The sequence below is a fragment of the Paralichthys olivaceus genome, chromosome 11 (assembly GCF_024713975.1).
Source record: "Paralichthys olivaceus isolate ysfri-2021 chromosome 11, ASM2471397v2, whole genome shotgun sequence".
NCBI lineage: Eukaryota > Metazoa > Chordata > Actinopteri > Pleuronectiformes > Paralichthyidae > Paralichthys > Paralichthys olivaceus.
This window is the reverse complement of record NC_091103.1, coordinates 12,379,615-12,403,323: the sequence shown is the minus strand read 5'-3', so window position 1 is coordinate 12,403,323 and position 23,709 is coordinate 12,379,615. Positions and strand designations below refer to the sequence as shown.

General features: G+C 40.6%; 1 protein-coding gene across 3 annotated transcripts in view; it reads right to left on the bottom strand.

Annotated features, from left to right (window-relative positions):
* Positions 1-23,709, bottom strand: part of grm5b (glutamate receptor, metabotropic 5b) — a 67,560-nt gene that overhangs the window by 14,485 nt on the left and 29,366 nt on the right. For all 3 annotated transcript variants that reach the window (XM_069534672.1, XM_069534674.1, XM_069534673.1), the window contains exons 7-13: positions 7,105-7,340; positions 6,306-6,427; positions 5,468-5,592; positions 5,172-5,340; positions 4,719-4,845; positions 741-858; positions 341-527 (exon numbers count right to left, since the gene is read on the bottom strand). In XM_069534672.1, the coding sequence (XP_069390773.1) occupies positions 341-527; positions 741-858; positions 4,719-4,845; positions 5,172-5,340; positions 5,468-5,592; positions 6,306-6,427; positions 7,105-7,340 (1,084 nt within the window). The remainder of the gene's footprint in view (positions 1-340; positions 528-740; positions 859-4,718; positions 4,846-5,171; positions 5,341-5,467; positions 5,593-6,305; positions 6,428-7,104; positions 7,341-23,709) is intronic.

The window sequence follows — 23,709 nt, the reverse complement described above, 5'->3', positions numbered from 1 at the left end:
CGTCAGGATATTTTCATTAACTATACACTGAGCACACTGGACCTTCCATTTGCGCCATTATTTGTGAGTAAACACAGGAGGTCACAATATTGTGATATAAACTTAGGGTCATTTCTAAAGCAGTGTAGGATTGACCTATACCCTGACTTCTGATGTAACGATTCCCATATCCCCTATTTATAAAAAGGGATAACAATCTTAAATTTCCTGTTTCTTATTCAGTCCGCACAGCCCTGCTTCCACCCACAGAAGTAGATGTGTCCTTTACCCCCGAACCTCTCACATCTGCCACAGCTTTTATCTCATACTCACTTTGCAAAATTCTTAATTCCGTCCTCACCTTAGTGACAAGTGCAGAGTAGCTCATGGCAGGTGAGAGGCCGATTCCCAGTCGTTGGAGGTAGCAGTGGATAACGTGGGGTTTAGCTATGAGGCTGAAGGTGCACAGGTAACCCAGGCAGATCCCTGCCAGTATTATGTAACACAGCTCCCGACTGGAAGATTTCACCACTGGGGTGTCCCGAAATCTAAATACAAATATGTTTATTCACTTATGTGCACAAATATGGAAAATGAAGACATATAGTGTATATAGAAGGATTTCAACACACACAGGAAACATAGACTAAGAAAATTGTAGAAATGTGCAAAGTAGGTATTAAACTTTCTATTTCTATAGTGCATTGTTATCTACAGTTCTATCCTCAGTTTACATGTCTCAGAGATTACAGATTTGTTACCTGATGAAGACGGCAGTGACAAAGAATGTGGCCATTAGACCGAGGCAGGCGAAGACCAAAGCAGCTATTGGCTCAGGGTCTCCCCACCGCAGGTACTCAACTGGGATTGGGTCACAGCCTGGAGATAAAGGGATAGATTTCTTGAAACAAAATAAATCAAGAGCTTTTACCTCAGCTAGGGAGGTTATGTTTTCTCTCCTGTCTGCATGTTTGGTCTGTTTGTTTGTCAAGGGCACATTGGACATGGACAAAGAATGAACCTATTCAGTTTTGGAATTTTCCCAGGAATTCTTTTCAAATTTTCTTTCACAGTGTGAGATAAAGCATTTTTTTGACATTTTCACCAATTTCCCAGAGAATAATGTATGGATCTTGATCAGGCATGTTTGATAAGCCAATATCTAGTGATTGGTGCAGATCCAAATAAAATCAGGCTTTTTTCACCCACTGTATGGTAACAAATATGGCATCAAATCTGTAGCTACCGCCACTGTGTAGCTGATATAATGTGGATTTAGTAGAGAATCAACAGTTTATATGAATCTTCAATAGTTTTAGAACTATGTCCAAACGAAAATGGTGCCCAATTTAAATGGCCTTTCTAGTTTGATGTGTGTGAAGGTCAGCAACTGAACAATACAGAGAAAACCTGAGGTTTATTTCTTTTGTCAACATTTAACCCTGTATTGATATCTTTCTCTGCCTTTGTATCTTTTAACATCAAGCTTTCACCCACATCTGCTCAGGTGAACCATCAGTGTGCAGCAAACCGTACAGGTCAGGGATAGTTGGAGCTGCACATCTCCATGTGGGAAAGTTAAGTGACTGTCCTGTACTGACGCCTCTGTCACACACACGCAAATGTCGCGTGTCAGAGTTCATCAAAGTATAACTCTGAGGACGCCACGCAGCAGATGTGCTTTGCTACAAATGTTTTATTCGCCTCCTCACACTCACAGATTGGAAGTGAACGGGAGGTGAAGGTTCACGATTGTTATATTCGTAGTATTTGTAGCCGAGCCTAAAGACCGCACCTGATCCTGACTGTGTGATACTGTGGGTCAGCAAAGGAGTTAAACATGATTAGGAAACATGGGTATAGTTGAATTAGTGTGTGTGATTTTTTTCAGTTACCATCAATCTGTATCAAATCCATTAATTAAACATATCCAGCCATTAATAAAATATTATACGGATTACTCCACATGGCACCTTCATTAGCCACTGCTGCTCGATGCTGCTCACCTTCTATCTTCTGTTTTGAAACATACTTTTCTCCCTGCATTACAGATTTCTCTTCTGTCCACTCTCTCCTCTCCTTCATCTTCTCTGCTCATGTCATTCAACCTTGATCCCTTTCCTGTCGCTCTTTTTTTCTTTTCTGTAGTTCTCATCCATCACCCTGTTCCCATCTTTCCCCACATCTCTCTTCCTCCTCACTCGTCCCACATTTCTCCCTAATTCTCTCCCTCCACCTTCCTCCCCCCAGCTCTGTCTTCCACGTAGGCCTGGAGATAAAGAGCCATTAATTAAAGGGACATTTTTAATTATGATCTGTCCTAACACTTGCTGAAATTATCCAGCTGGTTGGTCTGGACGTACCAGAACAGCAGGGGCACACATAGACTGAAACCTCCCGTCACTCCACATCATCCTTACTCTTTCCTTTCTGTCTATCTTGCTCTTTTCTCTGTCTCTCAGAAACACACACACACACACGCACGCACACGCACACACACACACACACACACACAGACCTGCTTGTATAGAACTGGAAATCGCAGAGGGAGGATAAGACAGAATAGTCATTTAACAGAATTAAGTAATTTAATGACTTTGTCTTAACACAGTCATTAAACTTTATTAAATCAGAGATTGGTTTGGTCTAGGGGCATCAACAACAGTGTAATTGCTGAAAAGGAACCATGTGGATGGTAGCAAACAGAAACAGAATTTTTTGTTAAGGATGCAGCCTTCATAAATCATGATTCAAAACACTGAGTTCTAACTCATGCAGCCTGGGGAAGACAGAATCTTTCCCGTCTCGCCAGGTCTCCCCTGTCCACAGGTGAGGACCACCCAACTGTGAAAAATCTGTGATGGGCAGAAAAGTGAGAACCTGCAGAGAAATGAATCCTGGCCACATCAATCTAAATGTTGGGGCTGAAAATCCCAGATCAGTGTGTTTCTCATGGGTGTTGTAAGCATCGACTACCTCTGCAAATTAAAACTTAATTAGTTCACAGGAGCTGCAGGAAATCATGTCGTGTTTGACCCCGAGCCAAACTGCTGCGTTGGGGGGAGGGTGACGGTTCGGAGGGTTTCAGTCAATATAAAGTTTTGAGGAAAACTCGCTTAAACGTTCTCAGACTCAGACTTGTGGAACTTTACTCATCAGTGGAGAGACTCAAATCCCAAAGCTAATCCTCCCTTTTCCATTTTTCTGCTCCTCTCCCTGGTCGCTGCCTCTGCCACAGCCTCTATTCATCTCATCTCTCCTCCTCTCCCGCTCTCTTTCATACTCACTCTCAGCATCTCTTCATGTTTGAAAGTCAATTCTCTCTCACTGTCTTTTTTCTTGTTGTTATGCTAAATTGCTGTCCCCTAAACTCTCCCATTGCTTTCTGTCCTTATTCACACCCACTTTACCTCTGGTCCCTGCCAGCTGAGACCTTGTACTATTCCCTCTGCCCCTTTATCTCTCCCCCACTTTGTCTCCTTTCTTTATGGCCTGAGGGAGATGGATCAAAATGTCTGCCAGAGGAGCAGGGCAAGCAGTTTGTTTACACCTCATTATTACTGTTTCTATATAACCCCCCGCTGGGCGACACGCAGCATTTACTGTTGATGAAATGAGTCACATACTCACACAGATGTGAACAAACATACTAAAAAAAGTTAGACATCTGTAACCCCAGACACACTTTCCATCCTCTTCGTCCCCTCGTCTTTCAGTGTCTACTTTCTCTGTCATTTTCTCCCTGTTTCACTCCCTGTTTTAGGCGGAGGACGCTTCTGTCTCTGGCACAGATGCTCAATCTGAATTTTCAGCAGGGCTCGGTTCATGTTTTAATCATCGAGCATGCTGAGGAGCTAGCAAAGCATTGTAATGAGCAGCATACAAAAACCAACCGCTTTGGATGCAGTGGAGGGGAAATAGGTTTTCATTGAAACTGAGATGCATTTGCATTGAACGTTCATCGTCAGAAGGAGGATGAGGAGAGGAGAACAGAGGAGAGGAGGAGAGAGGAGAGGAGAAGAGAGGAGAGGAGAGGAGAAGAGAGGAGAGGAGACACAGAGGGTTTGTCTCTCTGTTTATCTAATATAACTGGTAGAGGACTTATTGTATCGTAGTAATAATACTGCTGTTATAGCACATTGAATCAGAGAAAATACACACACTATCTAATTCCACTAACACACACAGGTTTGTGCAGCTATCCTTATTAAGACTTTATATTGACTTTCATTAATTGTAGACAGTCAAATCAAAACATTATCCCTTAACCATGATCAATTCATACCTAACCATTACTTTAACCTGCCCACAATTCACATCTTACCACTAGTCTTAACCAGGAGCTCATAAATTAAGTTATGCCTTATTAGGACCGAGCTTTGATCCCCATGAGGTCTACTGGTCCTGACAAGGTCAGTGTTAATGCTGGAGAAGGTCCTAACACACACACACACACACAAGCACACATGTCTATGTGACTTCAGAGGACATTACATTGCTTATATTGTTTTCCTGAGGACTTACTCTAACCTTAATTCAAACCTAACCTTAAAAAAAGTCTTTGCCTTAATTCATATTTAAGATCTGTTAAATATCAACACCGCTACCTCCCTGATATTAGAAGGTTTTATGCAGGAGCATGGTTAAAACAAAGTCGTTCCATGAGTTCACTGTGGTGTTTCTGTTCTTTCTGCTCTTGTGTGTGACTTCAGGTTAAAAATAAACACACAGACACTGACCTGTGAGGTCATCAGTGGGCCACGAGCCCAGCTCACAGGCTCGGCAGGTGTACTCGTCGAACACAAACTCGTTTTCTTTGCAGGGAGTGCACGTCCAGCAGCAGCTCACCTCACCTTTACGGATCACCTAGAAGAGGCACAGTGTGCATTGTAACTGTTTGCCTGTTTCTTCCAGTACCAGTGAGCTGGATTATTCATCAGTTTCAGCTCAGTTCTAGCAGCCACTGTATCCATATGGAGCTTTTCTTTTATTATTTAAATTCCTTATGAGCAATGCTGATAAGAATTTGACTGGCCTATAAGAAACCTAGTCATGTACAGTCCTTACCACTGCTTTCTATTTTTCAAGGTCCAACAAAAATAAATTTTTTAATGATTCCTTATTACAGAATAGGTAAACTAGACACAGAACAGCAGGTAAATAGAAATGATATCTGTGTAAGTCTTATTTACCTTAATCTCTCCTTTGGCACAGGGTTCACTGCAGACTGACTTGATGATGGCCTCTTTGTTGGGCCAGATTTCATCATTGTCTATCTTCAAGCCACGGTTGTCCCAACTGCCAACATTAATGTAGTCGTAGTAGTCTTTCCCCATCTTTTTAAAGTTCATTATCTCATACCTGTACACAAAAAAGAGCACGTGTGAAAACATGCAACACATGTTACACATAAATACATCATTTCAACTTTGCCACCTAAAACCCCATAAAAAAGAGAGGATGTAATTTCTGTAGTTACTGCACTCACCTGCCGGGTGAGTCTCCATTCTCGTCAAATAAGATTCCCTCCCCTGACACGCCGGTGAAGTTAGTTTTCATCAGGAAGTCCAGCAGTGTGGCACCATCTATAGGTCGCATGGCATCACATAGACCCTTAAAATACATGGACAGTCGCGTCATGAAAAACACATATGTCCTGATCCACATGTTCAGGTTAGAATCTGTAAAAGTAACTTTCAATTGTGGTCAATGGTCATTCATGATAAAACTGAATGCAGCAGCTATAAAGTAGTTTAAAAAGTTCCTCCAGTTAACCTTTAACTGTATATTCAAAGTATGATGATTATTGCAACACTGGAACTCTAAATCATACCACAGTGCATCATCCATACAAATGACGTGAAGATTGAAATTGTAAGACTCACAAAAAGTAACATATAGAATAAAATACAGATTTACTGATTGAAATTGCCTAAATGTTCTTCTGTTTCATGTGAGCCTGTATAATTTATTGAGAAAACATCTGAAAAAATCTCCCAATATTAAAGAAAGTTAATAAATTCCCTGATCTGATAATACCTTTATTAAACTTGCTCCAAAATCAAATGAGTTTTCTCTCGGACCATACGTCACCCTTCCACCAAGTTTCACTTAAATCGCTTCATTAGTTCTTGTGTAATCCATAAAACACACAAGCAGATAAGCAGCAATGAAAACATAACCTCCCTGGCAGAGGTAAGTAAGGGGCCCATGGAAACAAGTTCTACTGTAACATGGCAGCAAAAACCCATTTGGCACCTTCTTTTTTTTCCTTCATCTCTTTGAGTCTTAGTGTCCCTCTATTCATTCATCACAGCGGTACCAACCTGATAACCTGGGCAGAGAGCCCGCTGCATATTATGCAGGCCATATGCCATTGAGTAGATGGCATTGATGACGAACCCCATCTTGGTGTCCTGTGCGTACTGCTGCCGAAGCGACTCTCGCTCTGCAGAGGTGGGAGGGCAGGGACAGAGGAGAAAAGAAAAAAAATTCTGGTATATCAGTGCAAGTCTTAATTTCAGGTTTTCTTTCTAATTTAATAAAGGAAAGTGTTTTTCTTTTCTTCCTGACATCAAAGACTGCTCTCTCCCCTTTTCTCATCGTCCACTTCCCCCTTCGCATCTCATTCCTTTCTGTCCTGTTTCACATCCCATTTCATTAGAATAAGTGAGACATGACTCCCTTTGATGCAGCTCTCATGCACTGTTTTGATTAATGGAGGAACCGAAACAGAGAGGGACGGGGGACAGACAAATACATGGACATAAAGAGAGTGCACTCGTAGCCCCAAAGGGTATGAACAGATGAACAGGAAAGTTGTGTGTGTATGGTTTTGTACGGAATGTGTGTGTTCAGGGTGTTTTTTTTGCATATTATGTGAGTGTATGTTATTTGCGTTAATACTGTCCTATCAATAAAAGCAGATTGACACTGTAGCCTGTGATGTGAAAAATGTATTTTCCCAAATATGTCTCAAGGGATTTTACAATAAACAATAATAAACGTAACTGGTTTTGCTAACAATCCCTCGTCATGAAGAAAATGATATTAAAGTGCTGTCACCACAGAGAATTCCCCTGACTGCCCGTTTACTTATGTTTCTTATTTTCGGTCTGTACTCACTGCTACAGGTGCGGTTGTACTTGCTGCTCTCCTGTGGGTGGCCTTTAATCCGACAGTGAAAGCGATGCTGCCAGAACTCTGGAAACCAGGGGTTCCGGAGGTTGTTCTCAGGCCGAAGTTTAAGATAGTACTCGTCAAACCACTTCACGTCGGCCGACTGGAGCTTGATGGTAATACCACCGGCTGCCTCCCTGACAAATCCGTCCGTCACGTCGTACCTGTCTGCCCATCCGTCACTGTCACAGAACACAAGGAACGACAAGCAGAACATTTAAGCAAAGCTTTTAATTTATATGTGAGACTTGAAAAAGGGTCCAACAGTCCAAAGATAATTTTCATCATTTCTTTGTGGTAGCGTTGTTCTTTAATACAAAAGACTTCTGCAGATTTTGCTGCACTGGTTGTTGAGGGAGAATTTGATTGGACATATTCTCATTTTCAAAGATAAAAAATTTGTGAGGAGACTGAGATAGAAGTATGACGACAACCTTTCTTTGTGTCCAACCATTGTAAATGGACATCCTTAAAATAACATGATGTCAACTTGAGGACAGTCTCGCTCAGTGTTAAGGACACATTTTTTCCTGCAGATAAAGTAGGTCTTATTGAGTATGATGCAGTCAGAGAGAAGAAGTGTCTTCTTTAAGTTTTTTACATTTGTTTGAACTTAAGTTTCCCAGAGAATTTCTGTGTGTGTGTGTGTGTGTGTGCGCCAGCCGCCCTGGTAAAATGTCAACAAAATGTCTGAGCGAGCCCATGTGACAATACAGCAGGAAAATGTCAAGTGAGGCAGTGGGCGTGTTGATGACGTTTCTAACACATAATAGACGCAAAACTGGAAGATTACAAATATCTCAAGATGTAAAAGAGGTGCCATACACATAGAAGTACCAGACAGACATGTCATCTTGGAAAAATATAACAAATACACTTATGCCGATGAGCCATAAACAAAAACACTCTGCTTTCCGAAGCAGAACTCATTCATGATGTCCTGCCTGCATGCTCTACTCAGGTGCCAGCCTTCACCTGAATGTTTCAGAAATGTTCCTGTTGTTGTGAACACATTTGAATTGGACAAACTCTCGCTGCATTCTTCATATGTGAAAGGTAAATTCCTACAGATGCTTTAAAATTAACTACAGTTGCTCAGTGTGTGTGTGTGCATGTCTACGTGTGTGTGTATGTCTACGTGTGTGTGCATGTCTACGTGTGTGTGTGTGTGTGTGCATGTCTACGTGTGTGTGTGTGTGTGTGTGTGTGTGTGTGTGTGTGTGTGTGTGTGCATGCCAGTTATTGGGTGAATTTAAACAGTTGTCTTGACAGCTGAAGCGCAGGGCACCAATATGGCATCATGCTCCAGTCGCTTGGCAAAAAAACAAAAGACGTCAGAGAAGGAGAGCAGGAGACTGAGGAGCAGAAATACCAAATCAAGGAGAAGCCCAGTGAAAGACGACAAAAACAGAAGGATAAGCAGGGAGTCAGAAGACATGTGGGAGGGAGCTCTTGTATCATTATGGGCAAAGTCCAAAATTCTTCATATCGCTGACAACGAGGCATAAACACTACGCACAGACACACACCAACATACGCCAGTCGGGTGCTCAGATGATCTAGGTCAAATGGAGTATTTTGGCTGCAGCTCAGCAGTCGTGCCCCGTCAGACACCAGCAAGACGAATATATCTGCTTCACAATACACGCACATAAACTGTGGAGACATAATACTGTCGTTTGCATTTTTTGGAGGAGACTTGGGTTTATTGCTCCTTAAGGAGGCACAGATGGCACAGAGTGTGTGTATGTGTGTCTTTGTGTGTCTGTGTGTGTCTGTGTTTGTGAGAAAAAGAAAGATAAAGCGGGAGGAAAAGAGTGAAAAGTGGACGTGAAAGACAGATCTCTCCCCCTTTCTACTACTGCCAATGTGGCCTAAGGCAAAACAATGATCCTCAGTTCCTCCAATGGAAATTTTCATTCCTTACTTTCTTCTTTCTCTCCTTCTCTCCTTCTCTCTCCCCCCTCCTCTCTCAGCCTCCAGAGAACAAAACTCATTTTCTCCTACAGCAGTCCTCCTAGCCTTGGTCCGATTGGAGTGCTTGTGTGCATATGTAAACTGCCTTCACCGTCTGTCACCATTTGGGTGTCTGTAGCTCTCTCTTTTTTTCTCTTTCTTTTCTGGTCATGCTCTACCTCTGAGCTGTAAACACAACTCATGGTTGTCCATTATATGACAGACCAGACCTGTAAACATACAAATAAATGTGCATGAGATGTGTTGTTTGGAATCAGTTGGGGGTTGTGAGCAGTGGTTCTGGCACCACAGACGATGAGATGAATGTCATGTCTCCACTTGTCCAATGTGCCATTTTGTAGTGAGGTAGCTACAAGTTTGGCCAGTCACGAGTCAGTCTCAGCTGTCATTCATGAGGTTTGTTTTTATAGCCTCAAATAACTAATAAACACCAAACCTACACACAATGCAAGCAAAGCAAAACAAACCACAATGCAGTTCTGCGACACATGACGTCACCCCGTTCAAAGTGAACAGGCCGCTTTTTCTATTCACGCCTCAGTTACAGAACACTCAGCCATAACCCTACTTCTCTTTAGCATTGCATGGACAGCTACCATGGCACCTTAGCAGAAAGCCAGTAATGTTGTGCGTCCCAAGCTTGAAACTGTGATTGGCTAACAGCAGGAAGCTGGAACTCCCACCTTCAAGCTTTAAAGGAACATGTTAGCTCTCAGTTACAGATGATAAAAGATAGAAGAATAAAAAACACTATTTAATTTGACAGCTGATGTTTGCTGTAGGACAGAAGGACATGAAATGTGCCTCAGAAAGTCTGATGTCACATGATAAAACAAATCAAACTCCAAACAAAGCTTGGATGATCAGACGCTGTTGATATCAGTTGTTTCAAACCTGTGGGTCCTGATGTCAGGAAAAGAAATCTTAGATTTTTTTTTGTAACAATTACAAATTACCGTGTCACTTATTATCGGTCACAGGTGAAATCATTTCAAATAAACAACTGTAATGCATGTCACAATCACATTGTCACCACAGACGTATTTCCCTGACGCACTGTGGCTTAGAAGGAAAATATCAAGATGGTGGATGCTTGGATCATTATTTCAATAACAATTAATTTTGGTTGGGTGATTCTCAGCACATGTTGTTCTCTGGTGACACACAGCGGATGTTGTTCCATGCGGTGCAACAAAGTGCTATTATCACACTGCACGGATCGATCGGCAGCTCCCCCCCGAGGAACGAATGAATACGATTTGGGGTATTTCTGGGAGTATTTCCTTCTGGGGTGTAGTTAGCACAATGTGGTATTGACATCAGGAGACACGGTGGGTGGAGGAGTGAGAAAGAAACAAAGTGAGAGAAGTGATTGACAGGCAGAGGCAGAGAAAACAGATGCAGAAGTAAACAATCCCTGATCATTAATCAGGCGCTCTCATCCTGTCAATAGATTTCTTTTTTTCTCTCTCCCTCGACGTTTTTCGCCCTCTGTCATTAACACCTTCAGCATTCCCTAGAGTCCTTTCATTTTGTTTTCCTCTCCTCTTCCTTCTCCCAATGCTCCAACTCTGCCACATTTCACTGCATCCATCTGTCAATATGCCCTTTGCTTTTCCTTTAATGCTTTTGTCATTTACTTTTTCACCGATGCAACACATGCTTTACATCTATACTTGGGTTGGGCATTGTTAGGTTTTTTTTCCGATCTATACTTTGGAAATGCTATTGTGCCTAAAAAGGTGCCAGAACTGAACCTTTTTATTCTTTGCCAAGGTAGATTGGCAAGTTGAAATTGCCTGTAAGCAGGGCACATTTAGTGCAGAGCTAAGGTACCGGATGAAGGCACCAAAATCTTCATTGTGGTTCTGTCCATCTATGAGGCGTACTTGTTATTGTCACTGTTTAAATTCTCGCTTTCTGTCTCTCACCCATCCTTTTTCTCTCGTTGGCTTCCACCTGTTTGGCAAGTTTCCGTGCAGGTTACACCTGCGGCTCCTCAGAGGCCAACATAACGTGGAAACAGACACAGACACACACAAACACGCCTGGATAAATCACCACTGGAAAGAAAAAAAACCTCCTTATTAATTTCAAAAAGTAAAGTCTGGTTTCGAACCCAGTCTGTGACCTTCACCATGTTCATGTTCTCAGCAAACATCTTTAAATCCCACTGTGTTAAACTGTTAGTGATTAAACATCACTGAAATAAAATACTTAAAGACATATATGGCTGCAGGGGGGGAACTGCAGTGTTTTATCAACACATTTATAATTGCCCCTTGAGGAAATAATATGTTTAGTAAGCTCTGCATCACAATCACAATTATATTTTCTGTGTTCTCTGCCTTGCACAAATAGTACAATAAACAGGATTTTAATAGTTTCCCAGGTTGCACACTGACACCCACACATTCTCATCTGAAATCTGCAGATCTATTTTATACCAAATGTTTTTGATGTTTGTTGCCAATGACTTGTCTTGATGTGACAACAACATATTTAAATGTATGTTTTAAGAGCACACTTTTGTTGAACCCTCATAACTTAGAATTCAATGAAACAGCAAGGATCACTGACACAGGATAGTTTTCACCTGTACCACTCTGCAAAAGACACATTTACGAGCACTTCTGGTGCAGAGCTATTTTTCTATCCCACCGTTGGGTTTGTATTCAGCTGCACCTGTTAGGTTTCTTGGTGATTTGCCTTGAGTCACAGTAGGCGGTGAAGCGCAGCAGGGTTGAATGTTATTGTCTTCAAAACAGCAAACTGCAATACAGGTGTCAAGCCTGAACACAATATGTCAACACTATACACAAAGCTGTAAAACATGTATTCTTTCATAATTGTACTGCAAAACTTTGCCTCCTAGAGTTCAATGCACAGAAATGCATTTCTTACAGGAACAGCAGATCATTTTAGCAGTTTTTCACCTCCCAGTTTTGTGTAGTAGAAATATCTGGACTCATATTGCTTTGAAATTACTTGTTAAATCACACTGTCTATTATATTATTATTAATATATCTATTGATATATACAAACAAATTAATGTATATGAATGTATTAACTCTCCCATGGCTTTCATTTTGATTTAACGTTTTTACTATTAAAATTCACAACATGTTAAACTGGCTGAACAAGTTTATTTTAAATTACACAATTACACAGTTTGACTATCAACAACTGAATTAAATGAATTAGCCTTTTAGCTTATTGGTTTTTATGCCAATTTCCTGTAACAGTCATTTTTGTCAACATACACAGAGGCAAATTGTGGACCAAACAATATCATACGAATCTCAGAGATCACTGAGGTTGACGAAAACCTCCAGCTGACTCGAACACAGTGGTTTAGAAATAAGGTGTAACGGCACATGTGGTCAATGTGTGGATCCATATGCTTCAAACTCCTACCAATGAGGATTAATGGGAAAAGTGCTGAGCTGTGTTTTGGAATCTCAAATAGGATTTTCTATTAACAAAATCAGAAAATCTTGGCGAGGACGACTCTCCTGTATTTGATGTGATTAGCCCTTAACACACCCACTGATTTTATTATTATGAATGAATCCTCTAATTTATAGCTCCCAGTTCCACCCATTTTGAACCTGCACTGAAAACGTGCAACGTTCCTTAGACAACAAAAATACCAAACGTGCACTACGGGCAACCCCTATGAAATCTATACATCTAAGCTGTGCACTCTTTGCCCCCGATTCAGAAGACTGCAGCCTACAGGGTGTGTGTATGAGCAGTATGGATTTTGAACATGAAGCTCAACAAGGATACGTAAACATACACACAGTTTACTGATCAACACAGTGTGTAACTGTGTGGGCGATGCTGCCATGAAAATAGGGATTTACAAGAAGTCTTCAGGGTATATGTTGGCATGTAACATGTGTGTGTGTGTGTGTGTGTGTGTGTGTGTGTGTGTGTGTGTGTGTGTGTGTGTGTGTGTGTGTGTGTGTGTCATCATCAATTAAGCTGATCCCTCACTCACTATTCTTGATCGCAATAACTGTTCTTAATGAAATCCTGGTACTCTCTCTCTCTCTCTCTTTCTCTGTCTCTACATGTCTCGGAGCCCAAGGCCGTTGCCATGGTTTCCAGCCCACGCTCAACCTGCTGTCTGTACTTTGTGTCTCATTAAAGCACAGTGGATTTTAAGTGTATGCACACAGACACCCACACACACCCTCTCCCACTCTCTTTCTTACACACACACGCACACACACTTAATTTTCAATTCACTATTCAATTAGCATTATGCAGCCTGTCTACCAATAGTGGGAACATTATTTGTATAATAGTACAGAATTATAGGTCGACACATTACCTTCAGTAGAACTTTAAAAAGTGGACTTCTGACTCAATTTCACAGCTGAAGAGGGTTCTCACTGTCTTTTTGACAAAAGCAGTCAATGGACGAGTTCTCTGACTGACTGGCTTTAGTGATAAGAAGCATTCCAGCTCAGACTGATTTCCAAACTTGCCAGGAAGTTAATCCTTCTTATCATTTTCCATATTTCTTTCCATTTTTATCTCTGTACTTTAAAAACTAAGTCGAAAAACATGACTTGGACAAACACATGCAGGTTTTCATTCAAGCTTGTAACATTGAGTTTGCATGTCCGATATCTTTATAAGCCATACGGCCATTCTCATATGTTATATCTTTTAATTAAGAAAGATGAGGATCTGACAGGATAAGACATGGTGATTTGGACATTTATGTAAGAGACGGTCTTAAATATTAAATAAATGAATAAATTATTATTATTTATTATTTTTATTGAGGTTGCTAAATTCAGATCGGAGAAGATGGTACAGATCAATTAAAACTGTTCTGACTGCATCATTCCATGAACTCTATTGTAGATCAAACCAAAACAAGAGCTAGGCCATCCCTGCTGAACTGAGTAAAAATGAATATTAATATTTGATCAGTGAGTGAAGCACAGTGTTTAGTGATCCACAGCTTAAAGCAAATTTTCAATTTCATTATCGTCTCCCTCTGACCTCAGTCGTGATGTGCCTGGTCACGATACAGTCGTAGATAGAATGCAGTGGCACGCGTTTCAGTTTTATCGTTGGAAATGAAATATTTGGTTGGTTCCGTTATCATTGGAGTAAGATCGTTTCAGCTCGAGGAAATTGGGTCACAGATTTGATTTTTGACAAAATATTTCATTCTGACCAAGAGCTGATCTGCACAGGTTCAATCATAAAATGCCACCTGACCTCAACCCACCCACTCTCGAGCTGCCATGGCAACCTGGCGGAGAGTCTAGATGAGCATCTGCTGCTTACGACTGTACATTCTGCACATGCACACACGCAAACACACACACACACACACAAACCAGTCCACCAACCAAACCTGACAGCATTAATTAGCTGGACCGACACCACGACCAGGAAAAGTGAACATGGAGCATGAGCACACACACACAGTTACAATCTGTGATCACCTACAAGTAGAAAATGACTGTAATCAAGTAAATCCAGTTGTAATTATATATGCGTGCACAGTGCAACTATGATACATAACATTTTTAATAAAATGCAATAACCCGTTCATTCCTAGAACATTTTAGAGTGACACTTTGGGAAAAGTTGACCTCTGACATTTTTTGTCAGTTTGTAACATGATAGGAAACTATCAACTAATCGTGACACCTCATTTATAAACAGCCTCAGCCTGACAGGTCAAAGTTCACCATGACAACAGCAAAACTCATTACGCCAAATGTCAGAACTGTCTCACACACAGACTTTGTGGCACTAAACTGTGTGTGTGTGTGGTAGAGAGAGAGAGATGGATGCATGGCCATGTGTGAAGCCAACTGTGTAATTATGTGAGTGATCGGATCGCTTTACACGCCCGTCATTCAATATAACACACGCACACACACACACACACAGACACACAGACACGCCTGCTTACCTAGGTAGCATATTCACTTTTACTCATCCATCGATGCCACACTTCATTAAACTCTGTCTGCATTTCTTCTGACTCTCTCTCAATTCATCTTTTTCCTGTTTTCATCTTGCATTTTTCTCTTTTCCCATCTCTTCCACCACATGCCTCTCTCTTTATCTTTCATATCGATTCCCTCCCTTCTCCACACTTCTTTTTGTATTACCGCTCTTCTTCTATGCATGTATAAATGTTTATATGTATCTATCCATCAATCTATCTAGCTTTCTTCATGTATCTACTGTCAGTCCCATCTGTCATTTTCTTAATTCCTAAATTACTTTTGTCCATTAACTCCTTTTGTCCTTCTCCTTCATTAGATTTTTTCTCTCTGTTGTTTACATTTGCAATTTATTTTCCAGACAGAACCATAATTACATTGTCAGATAATTGTTCAAATTCATTTACCTAATTGCTTGGATGAAAATAGAATAGAATAATAGGAATACATCAAGTAATTTCTGATACAGACAAATATATTCTTGTGAATAAGAGACGTGGAAAATGTCAACAAAATGAGCATTTGATCCTTGATCTTTAGAAAATAAATCAATCATTGCACTTGTTAACCTTACAGTTAAAATATTCATATAACCAAACCCTGAAATAAACCCTTTTCAACCCAAGGCTCTAAAAATTCATTAACTTTTGAATCACCTTCACTTTCTCAACTGTCTGTAAAGATAAGTCTCATATGAATATATATATATATATATATATACATATATATATATATATAAACCCACACACCAAAATATCTTTCTAACACTCATCCACACACACTTTGTTCAGACTAGTATAGACAAACAGAATGTACTTCAGATTTTGACAACTTTGCTGGTTTCCCCCGAGCTTCAGACAAGACGCTCGAGTTTGATGTGTGATGGGGACAGAAACAAATCTATCAATGCAGAAGAAGAGAAGAGAAGAGAAAAGTGGGGTAAATGTTTTTATTCATAAAACTACAATTTCCTGCTGGATCACTGTTGTTCCCCTTTTTATAAAACAAATGCGGTAAAAACTGATTCTGTTCGTTCTCTTTCATTCAGGACTGACTCACTGAAGCACACCACAGCTTGAAGAAGGTCACTGTGAGAAGGAGAGGAGGAGGAGAAGGCTGAGGAAGGAATGGAGACTAACAAAAAGCTCCAGCCTAATGGAGAAAAATGGTACATTTGATTCTTTTTTTCCAGCATGCTAACTTCAGCAGTGCGTACTGACCTTCAGGGCTTGTTCAGACTCGCTCCATCACAGTTTGTCATAGAGAAAATGTCTTCCTCAGAAAACATGCCAAAAGCAGCTGGGAATAGTTGTTTGGTAACAGAGGGGAGATATTCAGCAAAGGGGCTTCCCGTTACCGATACGCACATGCCCAGTGTATGTGAATAATCAGGTGATGTGTGTTTTCAAGTTTGTCAGTATGAATGAGGGTAATTAATGACACTAGAACGCCTGTATGGACGTGAATTGCTTTGGTTTTGAAAAGTCCCTTTAACAATTTGTAGACCATTCGGACACAAGTTTTGAAATTATATTTCATAGGTTTCAGGTTCAGGGGATAAATGACAAAAGAAGATGGCATTGTTTCATAAGGTTGGATAAGCATGTTCTTATGAAATGTTTGGAGACACTGAGGCGGAGGAGTTATGTCAGGAGGAGAGAGTTAGAGGGCAATATAGACTCTGCGTATTCGACCTTTTCCTCCAAGTCTGGCTTCATCACTTTTTATTGCTTCACAAATAAAAGTGTCGTCTCTCATATTCAGCACAGCAGACATTGTAATATCACCTGCTGAGGTAATACACCACCAATGAAACATTACTCTCTGCCTCATCTTTATCACCACGGTGGCCCTCTGGTCCCTCGCTCCCGGATGCTCTCTTCTCAGTCTCTGCTTTTCCAGCTCTCTCTGTCTATCATTTTCTTCTCCTCTCAGCACTCCCACACGTTCTTATTCTCTACGATCAAAGACCTCTGCGGCAAATCAAAGTCATTTAACTTAACTTTCAAAGTCAAAAGTCCCAGCCTGCAGGGACCAGATCAAGGTGAGTTTGAAGGAGTGAAATACTTTGGCAGTTATTTCAAATTCAAAACAGCCAGATGATTCAAGACAAGGAAAGGTTAGGTTTATTTATTATGTTTTAATACAATACTTCACAGGCCATATGTGCGTTGACTAGTGTTGGGAATCTTTGTTGTGTGTCTTTTTTTTTTTTTTAGCAATAGCGGTGCCAAATGGATACTTTTAAATTCACAACGAGTTGTATTCAAACATTTGCTGCACGTCAGTGTCTGAATCCCTTCCTGTGAGAAACAGTCGCACTTTTGACCTTTAATCTATGGTTATCTTGTTCTTGCGTCAAGTCTAGTTTGAGGTAGCTAAGCTAAATGTAGGCTGAGGTTAGGTGCATGCTAGCGCCATCTGTAGGTTATGTTAACGTGACACGTGTGGTAATGTTTTATGTTGCCTGTAAGCAGGAAAACTATTCCAGAACAAAGCTGAGGCACAAAAATGAGGCACCGGAACTTGCACTGTGATTTGGTCTGATAAATATTGGATGTGTAGGAACCAGATTTTGGTATTCGCGCGCACACACACACACACTCCGGTCCACATAGATGCAAGCACACAGCCATTAATGGACATCTTGTGTAACCTAATGATGGGCCCCGTGTCTTAGAAGCAGCAGTCAGAGCGGTTCCCTGCTTTACACGATGGAAATAATTATACTGGTTGGGCCTACGCACACACACACTCACTCTCTCACACATATACACACAGAGCCTGGCTGTTTGACAGCAGGGATTAGCAAGGAGAGGTGCAACTAATGCCCAGTAACGAGACATCCAGCTTATCGCCCACAGAATCGTGTGTGTGTATCAGAGAGAGAGATAGAGAGAGGGGGAGAGAGAGAGCACCAGACGGATCTACAGCAAATTAGCAGCATGTTATTCTGGACTTTGATGAGTTTCCCACATCTCGTATCTAAACCAGTGCTCATGTTTCTCTCTCTCTGCTTCAGTGTTACCCGAGCTCAACTTAATATGTGCTTTACACATGACTCATGAAAACAACAATACGTCAAATGCAAAAAATACAAGCGTATCTGGTTGTGTGCATATGTGCGTAGTAATTTACATATAGATCCATGTAGCCTACATACTATGAAGCAGGTACAGAGTGGAAATACTACACACATGGATTAATGATGGTAGTATTAGACAGATGTTTGTGTCTAATCCGTTGACAGGGGATGATGTAACCTGCTGATATTTGTGGTTGTGTCGGTTCCTCACAGCTGAACTCATTAATTTGATATTTTTTCAGCCAACCTTGGGAAGTAAGCTCCTCTGATGGGCTTTTTTTTTTTATTCTGAGCAGCAGCGTAAAAATTCTGCATGTCCTCCGTGTATCCTAATTAACGCTGTTAGCATACTCTGTTCACTGGGAATGTTCTTGCTGTGGCAGCATATTTCTATGGCCACACTGTGCCCGTGGAGTTATGTGCTTAATGATTTCCTTTGCTTAAACTGCTCAATGTGAGTGAAACATGAATTGGTTATACATATATTTCTATTTAGAATTTGTGATATGTTTAATTTGATAGTTGTATGTGTATTTTTCCTCTGTGAAGGCTGGTGAAAATGGGTGTAGCTGGTTTCTGTGAGCCAGTTGTTCTCTTCTCTTCCTTTTGTAGTTCTCACACAAAAGCTTCATGCTCCATTGGTGACAGTGTGAATTGCATATTACTCTTTTGTATTTGTAGAAGCAACCGATATGTCTGAAACATTTACAACATTTCTGCAGATATTGGATATTGTTTTGTTTGTTTTAAACTGTTATTTCTGTGTTGTTTTTTATTTCCCTCTATACGTTTTTACAATGTAAAATGAGATTATCTGCATTGAGAGGGCAGTTTAGGTGATACAGATGATAAAATAATGTGGTTAATGTTGTGTGTCAGAATATATTCTGTTCATCTCACCTCAGATCTTATTAGAGGTTTATTCATGGGTTTAAATTGATTGATTCCCTCTGAATGAAACAGTTTGAAGAGCAGACACACAGTTTAATTGAACTTTTTCAAAATCAAATGTCATTTTTGTATCCTGAACATACTTTACACAAGGAACACTATACGTCACACTTTTCAATGCTCTGATTGGTTGTAGGTGTGCTGATGTTTGTTGCTGATGACACCCCATGCATCGAATATTGAAAATGAACAGAACTTTCCTTGTAGATTATTTCTGCCTTTATACTCAGCTTCCATTTTCTTGATTGGTTCAGGATTGAATATCTGAAACTTCTTTGACTTTTTTATGCTTAAAAATTATTCAGAATGAAATAAGACCTTGTATTTGTTGCTTTGCTTTGGGTTAAACATATCAGTAGGCTCAGCTGTTATCTATTATTTTCAAAACCCTCCTGGTCAAAGAGCCATTTTCTCCCTTTGATGACGCAGGAGCCTCTTGGATACGTTTCAAACGAATTTATTATGGCAGTAGCTCGGGTTACACTCTCTCTGAATGTTCAACTTGAATTTGGGAAGCAGGAAGCTGAAGATCATTAATATTCAGAGTTTCTGCAGCAGATTCATATTCTGAAAATAGAAGAGCCATTTGGAATATAGCTGGAATTTTAAGCATTAAGTAACATGAATTGGTGTTATACAGCCTGTGACAGGTGCATGGATTTAAACATGAAACAATCTCCTTCCCTTGTTGTTCAAAACCTGAAATTTCCAACCTGTAAAACTGAACCCACAGGACGCAGATGGAAGCATGCACAGTACTCGCGTAAACATCCTGATCTCTCTCTCTCTCTCTTTCACAAACTTTCTTTCTCTCACATACACACACTCTCTCTTTCTCTCTCTCACACTCAATCTCTGCCCTTCTATAATTTTCCCGCTCTCTCGTCTCCTGTGTTGCTATAGTAACAAGCTGTGCGGGGGCTGTGATGCGGCACACATCACACCCCGTCTTACTGAGCTCACCGGAAGAGAGTGAAAGCGAGGGAGACAGAGACAAATAGATAACAGGGTTTGGTGAGTGCGCATGTGTGTGCACTTGAGTCGAGGGAGAAAATCCTTAACCTAAAGAATAATTTTAACAAATTGTAACAAACATTTTGAGGTTATTGTTGATAAAGATAATTTGGCACATAACTGAGATGACTGTTGGATTCTTCTGTTGTAACTTGAAGTATTTCTATTTTATTTTTGAAATGGCAGCAACCATATTTTAAAGGGATTTTTCTTGGCCTGATGCAAAACGAAAAAAAAATCTCAGAATCCACTAATCTTGTACAAATAATAACAGAATAAAGCAAATCACATTATCTGACAGCTTCATAGTTTACCCTGTAGGTTACTTTGATCACATCTCTACCAAAGACTGTGAGCTGCCAGTCTTTGGTGACATTCTGAATAAAAAGTTAAGTAGGCACTGTTCAATAGGATATTAATCAATACAGAGTCAAGCTATAAATAAAAGCTTCGACCATGTTTCATTTATAAGGCCAAATCTCACTTTGTAAGAAATGAAGCCAGAATAATAAAGATTTCAGTGGATCACATGGAGAAGAATCTGTGAAATTCAGAGGCTGGAAATGGACCTGCTCTCCTCCACGCTTCTGTAACACTACCTGTGCGGGACAATGAGATGTCCCATGTGAGAATACAGCTAGTGGGTGAGGTTTCTAACACACAACAGATTCAAACCTAGAAGAATATAAATATCTCAGGATAAGAAAGAGGAATCATACACAGAGAAGACACCAACAAAGATGTCATCCTGAAAAGATGACAGTCAAGAGCGATAAGCATCGACATTAAAAATCTCAATCAAGTTGCAGGGATGGAGAGAATTTATATGCCATGTTCTGCGCTACCCAGGTGTCACCCCTGGCCTGAATGTTCCAGAAGTGTTCCTGTTGTTGTGAACTCATGACTCAGAAAATCTCCTGCTGTGTTCTTCAGTGAGAAAAATGTCTGGGAAATATGGTCTGGGCATTTCCACTTAATATCTGATCCAACACCATCTCGTACAGCTCATTCATTCAGGGCTAAACTTCACCTAAAGGATTTTAATTAGCCGGTCATGCACCTCTGTGGAGTCTATGTCGAGGAAAATGGCACACTGAAGAACACATGATGAGAAAAATGACATGTTATCACTGCTCACTCGTCTCTAATCTGAACTGAAAAGACAGCTGCATGAGTAGCAAGTCAACAGCATGTCATGAGAGTGAGCCAACATGCTGTAAAATGTAGTGTTGAATGCTTAGTGTGTTTTGCATATGATCCTACAATGTGTGTTTAGGTTTGCATGATTCTAAAAAAGAACTGCATATGAGCAGGCAGCAGGTGAGAACTAAAGTATGTGTTTTCTGGAGAAAACAGAAATTCAAATGACTGTGCAGTACTTTTAACATCTAAATCAGCTTATATGAAGCCCAGTCAGGATTTATTTTATTGTGAAAGCCTACAACAGCACTTCTGACCCCTTCAACACAATGGATCACATAAAGACAAATAGCCAGTGGTATAAAAAGTGCTTGTAAAAAGTCCCACAATGTATTATCTTTTGATAGCACATAGACACACTGACAGCTGCAGCAGCACGGGTGCTGCGACAATTCAGATACCTTTCCAAGAACGCAACTCTGTCATAAAAAAATGGGGGAACAAGGAGGATATAACCCAGGTAATATGAGTGACTGTGTATGAAGCACGTGTGTTTAATCACAAGTGACTGGTCGGGGGTCACATGTTAACAGGGACGAGTGGAGCTTTGCTCAAATGGACCCGTAAAGGACTCGGTTGCTGTTGGAAGCAAGCGTCTGTTTTACTAAACATGTCAGGAGATGCTGAGTTCATCCAAACTGAATAAAGGACACATAATAAAATACTGAGGATTTGTTGCTTTCCATCTCATTTGTCTCATTTAATCCTGTTTCTTCAACTGCTCCCATTCTTCTATGCTGTTCACACAAGAGCAGGTAAACAATTTAAATAATGCTCTCCAAAAAAACACTCACTTTCTCCATGTATTCACATCTTTTATTTCACCGGGGCTCTGCCCATTTCTCATGAATAGCACAGTTCATATTTCTTTTAATTACCTTTGCCTGATTCAGAGTCGGAGCTAAATTAAGGGCCAATTCATTTCCTGTCCAGGCAGCCCGGGAGACAGCGGGGCAATTCTGAACAGATAGCCTTGTAAAGAGAATGTATTGAGGAGGAGACAGAATGAGGCTGAAGACTTGCTGCCAATAATGAACATTAAGTAGAGCGATACAGAGTCAAGTGTATGAATTGAAAGGGAGCAAATAAAAAGTACCAAGAGCAAACATCAGAGGTTATTTGTGTCCTGATGTGATCTTTGTTTATGTCGATGCCAGGGAAGAAAAAGTAAAAAACTGTTTAAATGAACATTTGGAAGTAGCATATTTCAGAAACAACAGAAAAAACAAAAAGGGAAACCCTTTAGATTCATGTGGGGATTATCACAATGACCATATAAAGGATTACTGTTGTTTTTTGTGAGTGTGTTCTGAATCGCTGTGCTGACGTAACAGTTGGGTTAATCCTGCAGCGTGCTTCCCAGAAAATGAGCAGCGACATGCCGATCTGAAAGCTAACAACTGCAAAAACAGCTCAGTTTGTTGCTTTGACACGCCGATCCACGCCAGGACAGATGTACAGAATATCTACAATGGACAACCCGTCTGTCTCCTCTGTCTCCTCTATCTGTCTCCTCTATCTGTCTCCTCCTATCCTCTCTAATTTTTTCCTGCACTTTTCCCATTGGAGTTCTGTAAGAGGATAACGCCATTCCCTGGGATTGCAATAAGAGGATGAATATGTGTGTGTGGAGGTGTGCTTGTGTGTCTGCCATTGCCTAAGTGTGTGTGTGTGTGTGTGTGTGTGTGTGTGTGTGTGTGTGTGTGTGTGTGTGTGTGTGTGTGTGTGTGTGTGTGTGTGTGTGTGAATGCATACACATGCATTTTTTTGTATGTTGCATGGTCAGCCAATGTACAACGGATTACAGGTGTGTTTATGTAAACAGTTGTGTACATGTAAGTGTGCATGGGTTAGTGTGTGTGTGTGTGTGTGTGTGTGTGTGTGTGTGTGTGTGTGTGTGTGTGTGTGTGTGTGTGTGTGTGCGTGCCCACAGGTCTGCCCTACATATGGAAACCCTCTTTAATTCCCTGTCAAGAGACTCAGAGAGTTGGAATAGCATTAGAAATTCCTATGTGTTCTTTTGTTCTTGAATCTCTCAGTGTTTTCCTGCTCTCCACCGCGATCACTAGTAGTCATTAATCAGCCCGTCTCTCACAGCGGGAACAAAGAGAAAAAAGAGATGAGAAGGACGTGCGGCAGCAGATCTGCCTATTGGTTAGATTTTTGGATCTTTTTTAATCAGCCACTCATACTGATGCACTAAAAAAGGAATTCTAGTGAGGGACCAGAAGGATTCTATCTAGCAGTGTTTTGAAGGTTGTATGACTGAAGGAAATTCAACTTCAAATCCTTCCTTAATATTGAATTATATTATTTAAACCAATTCTTGAATT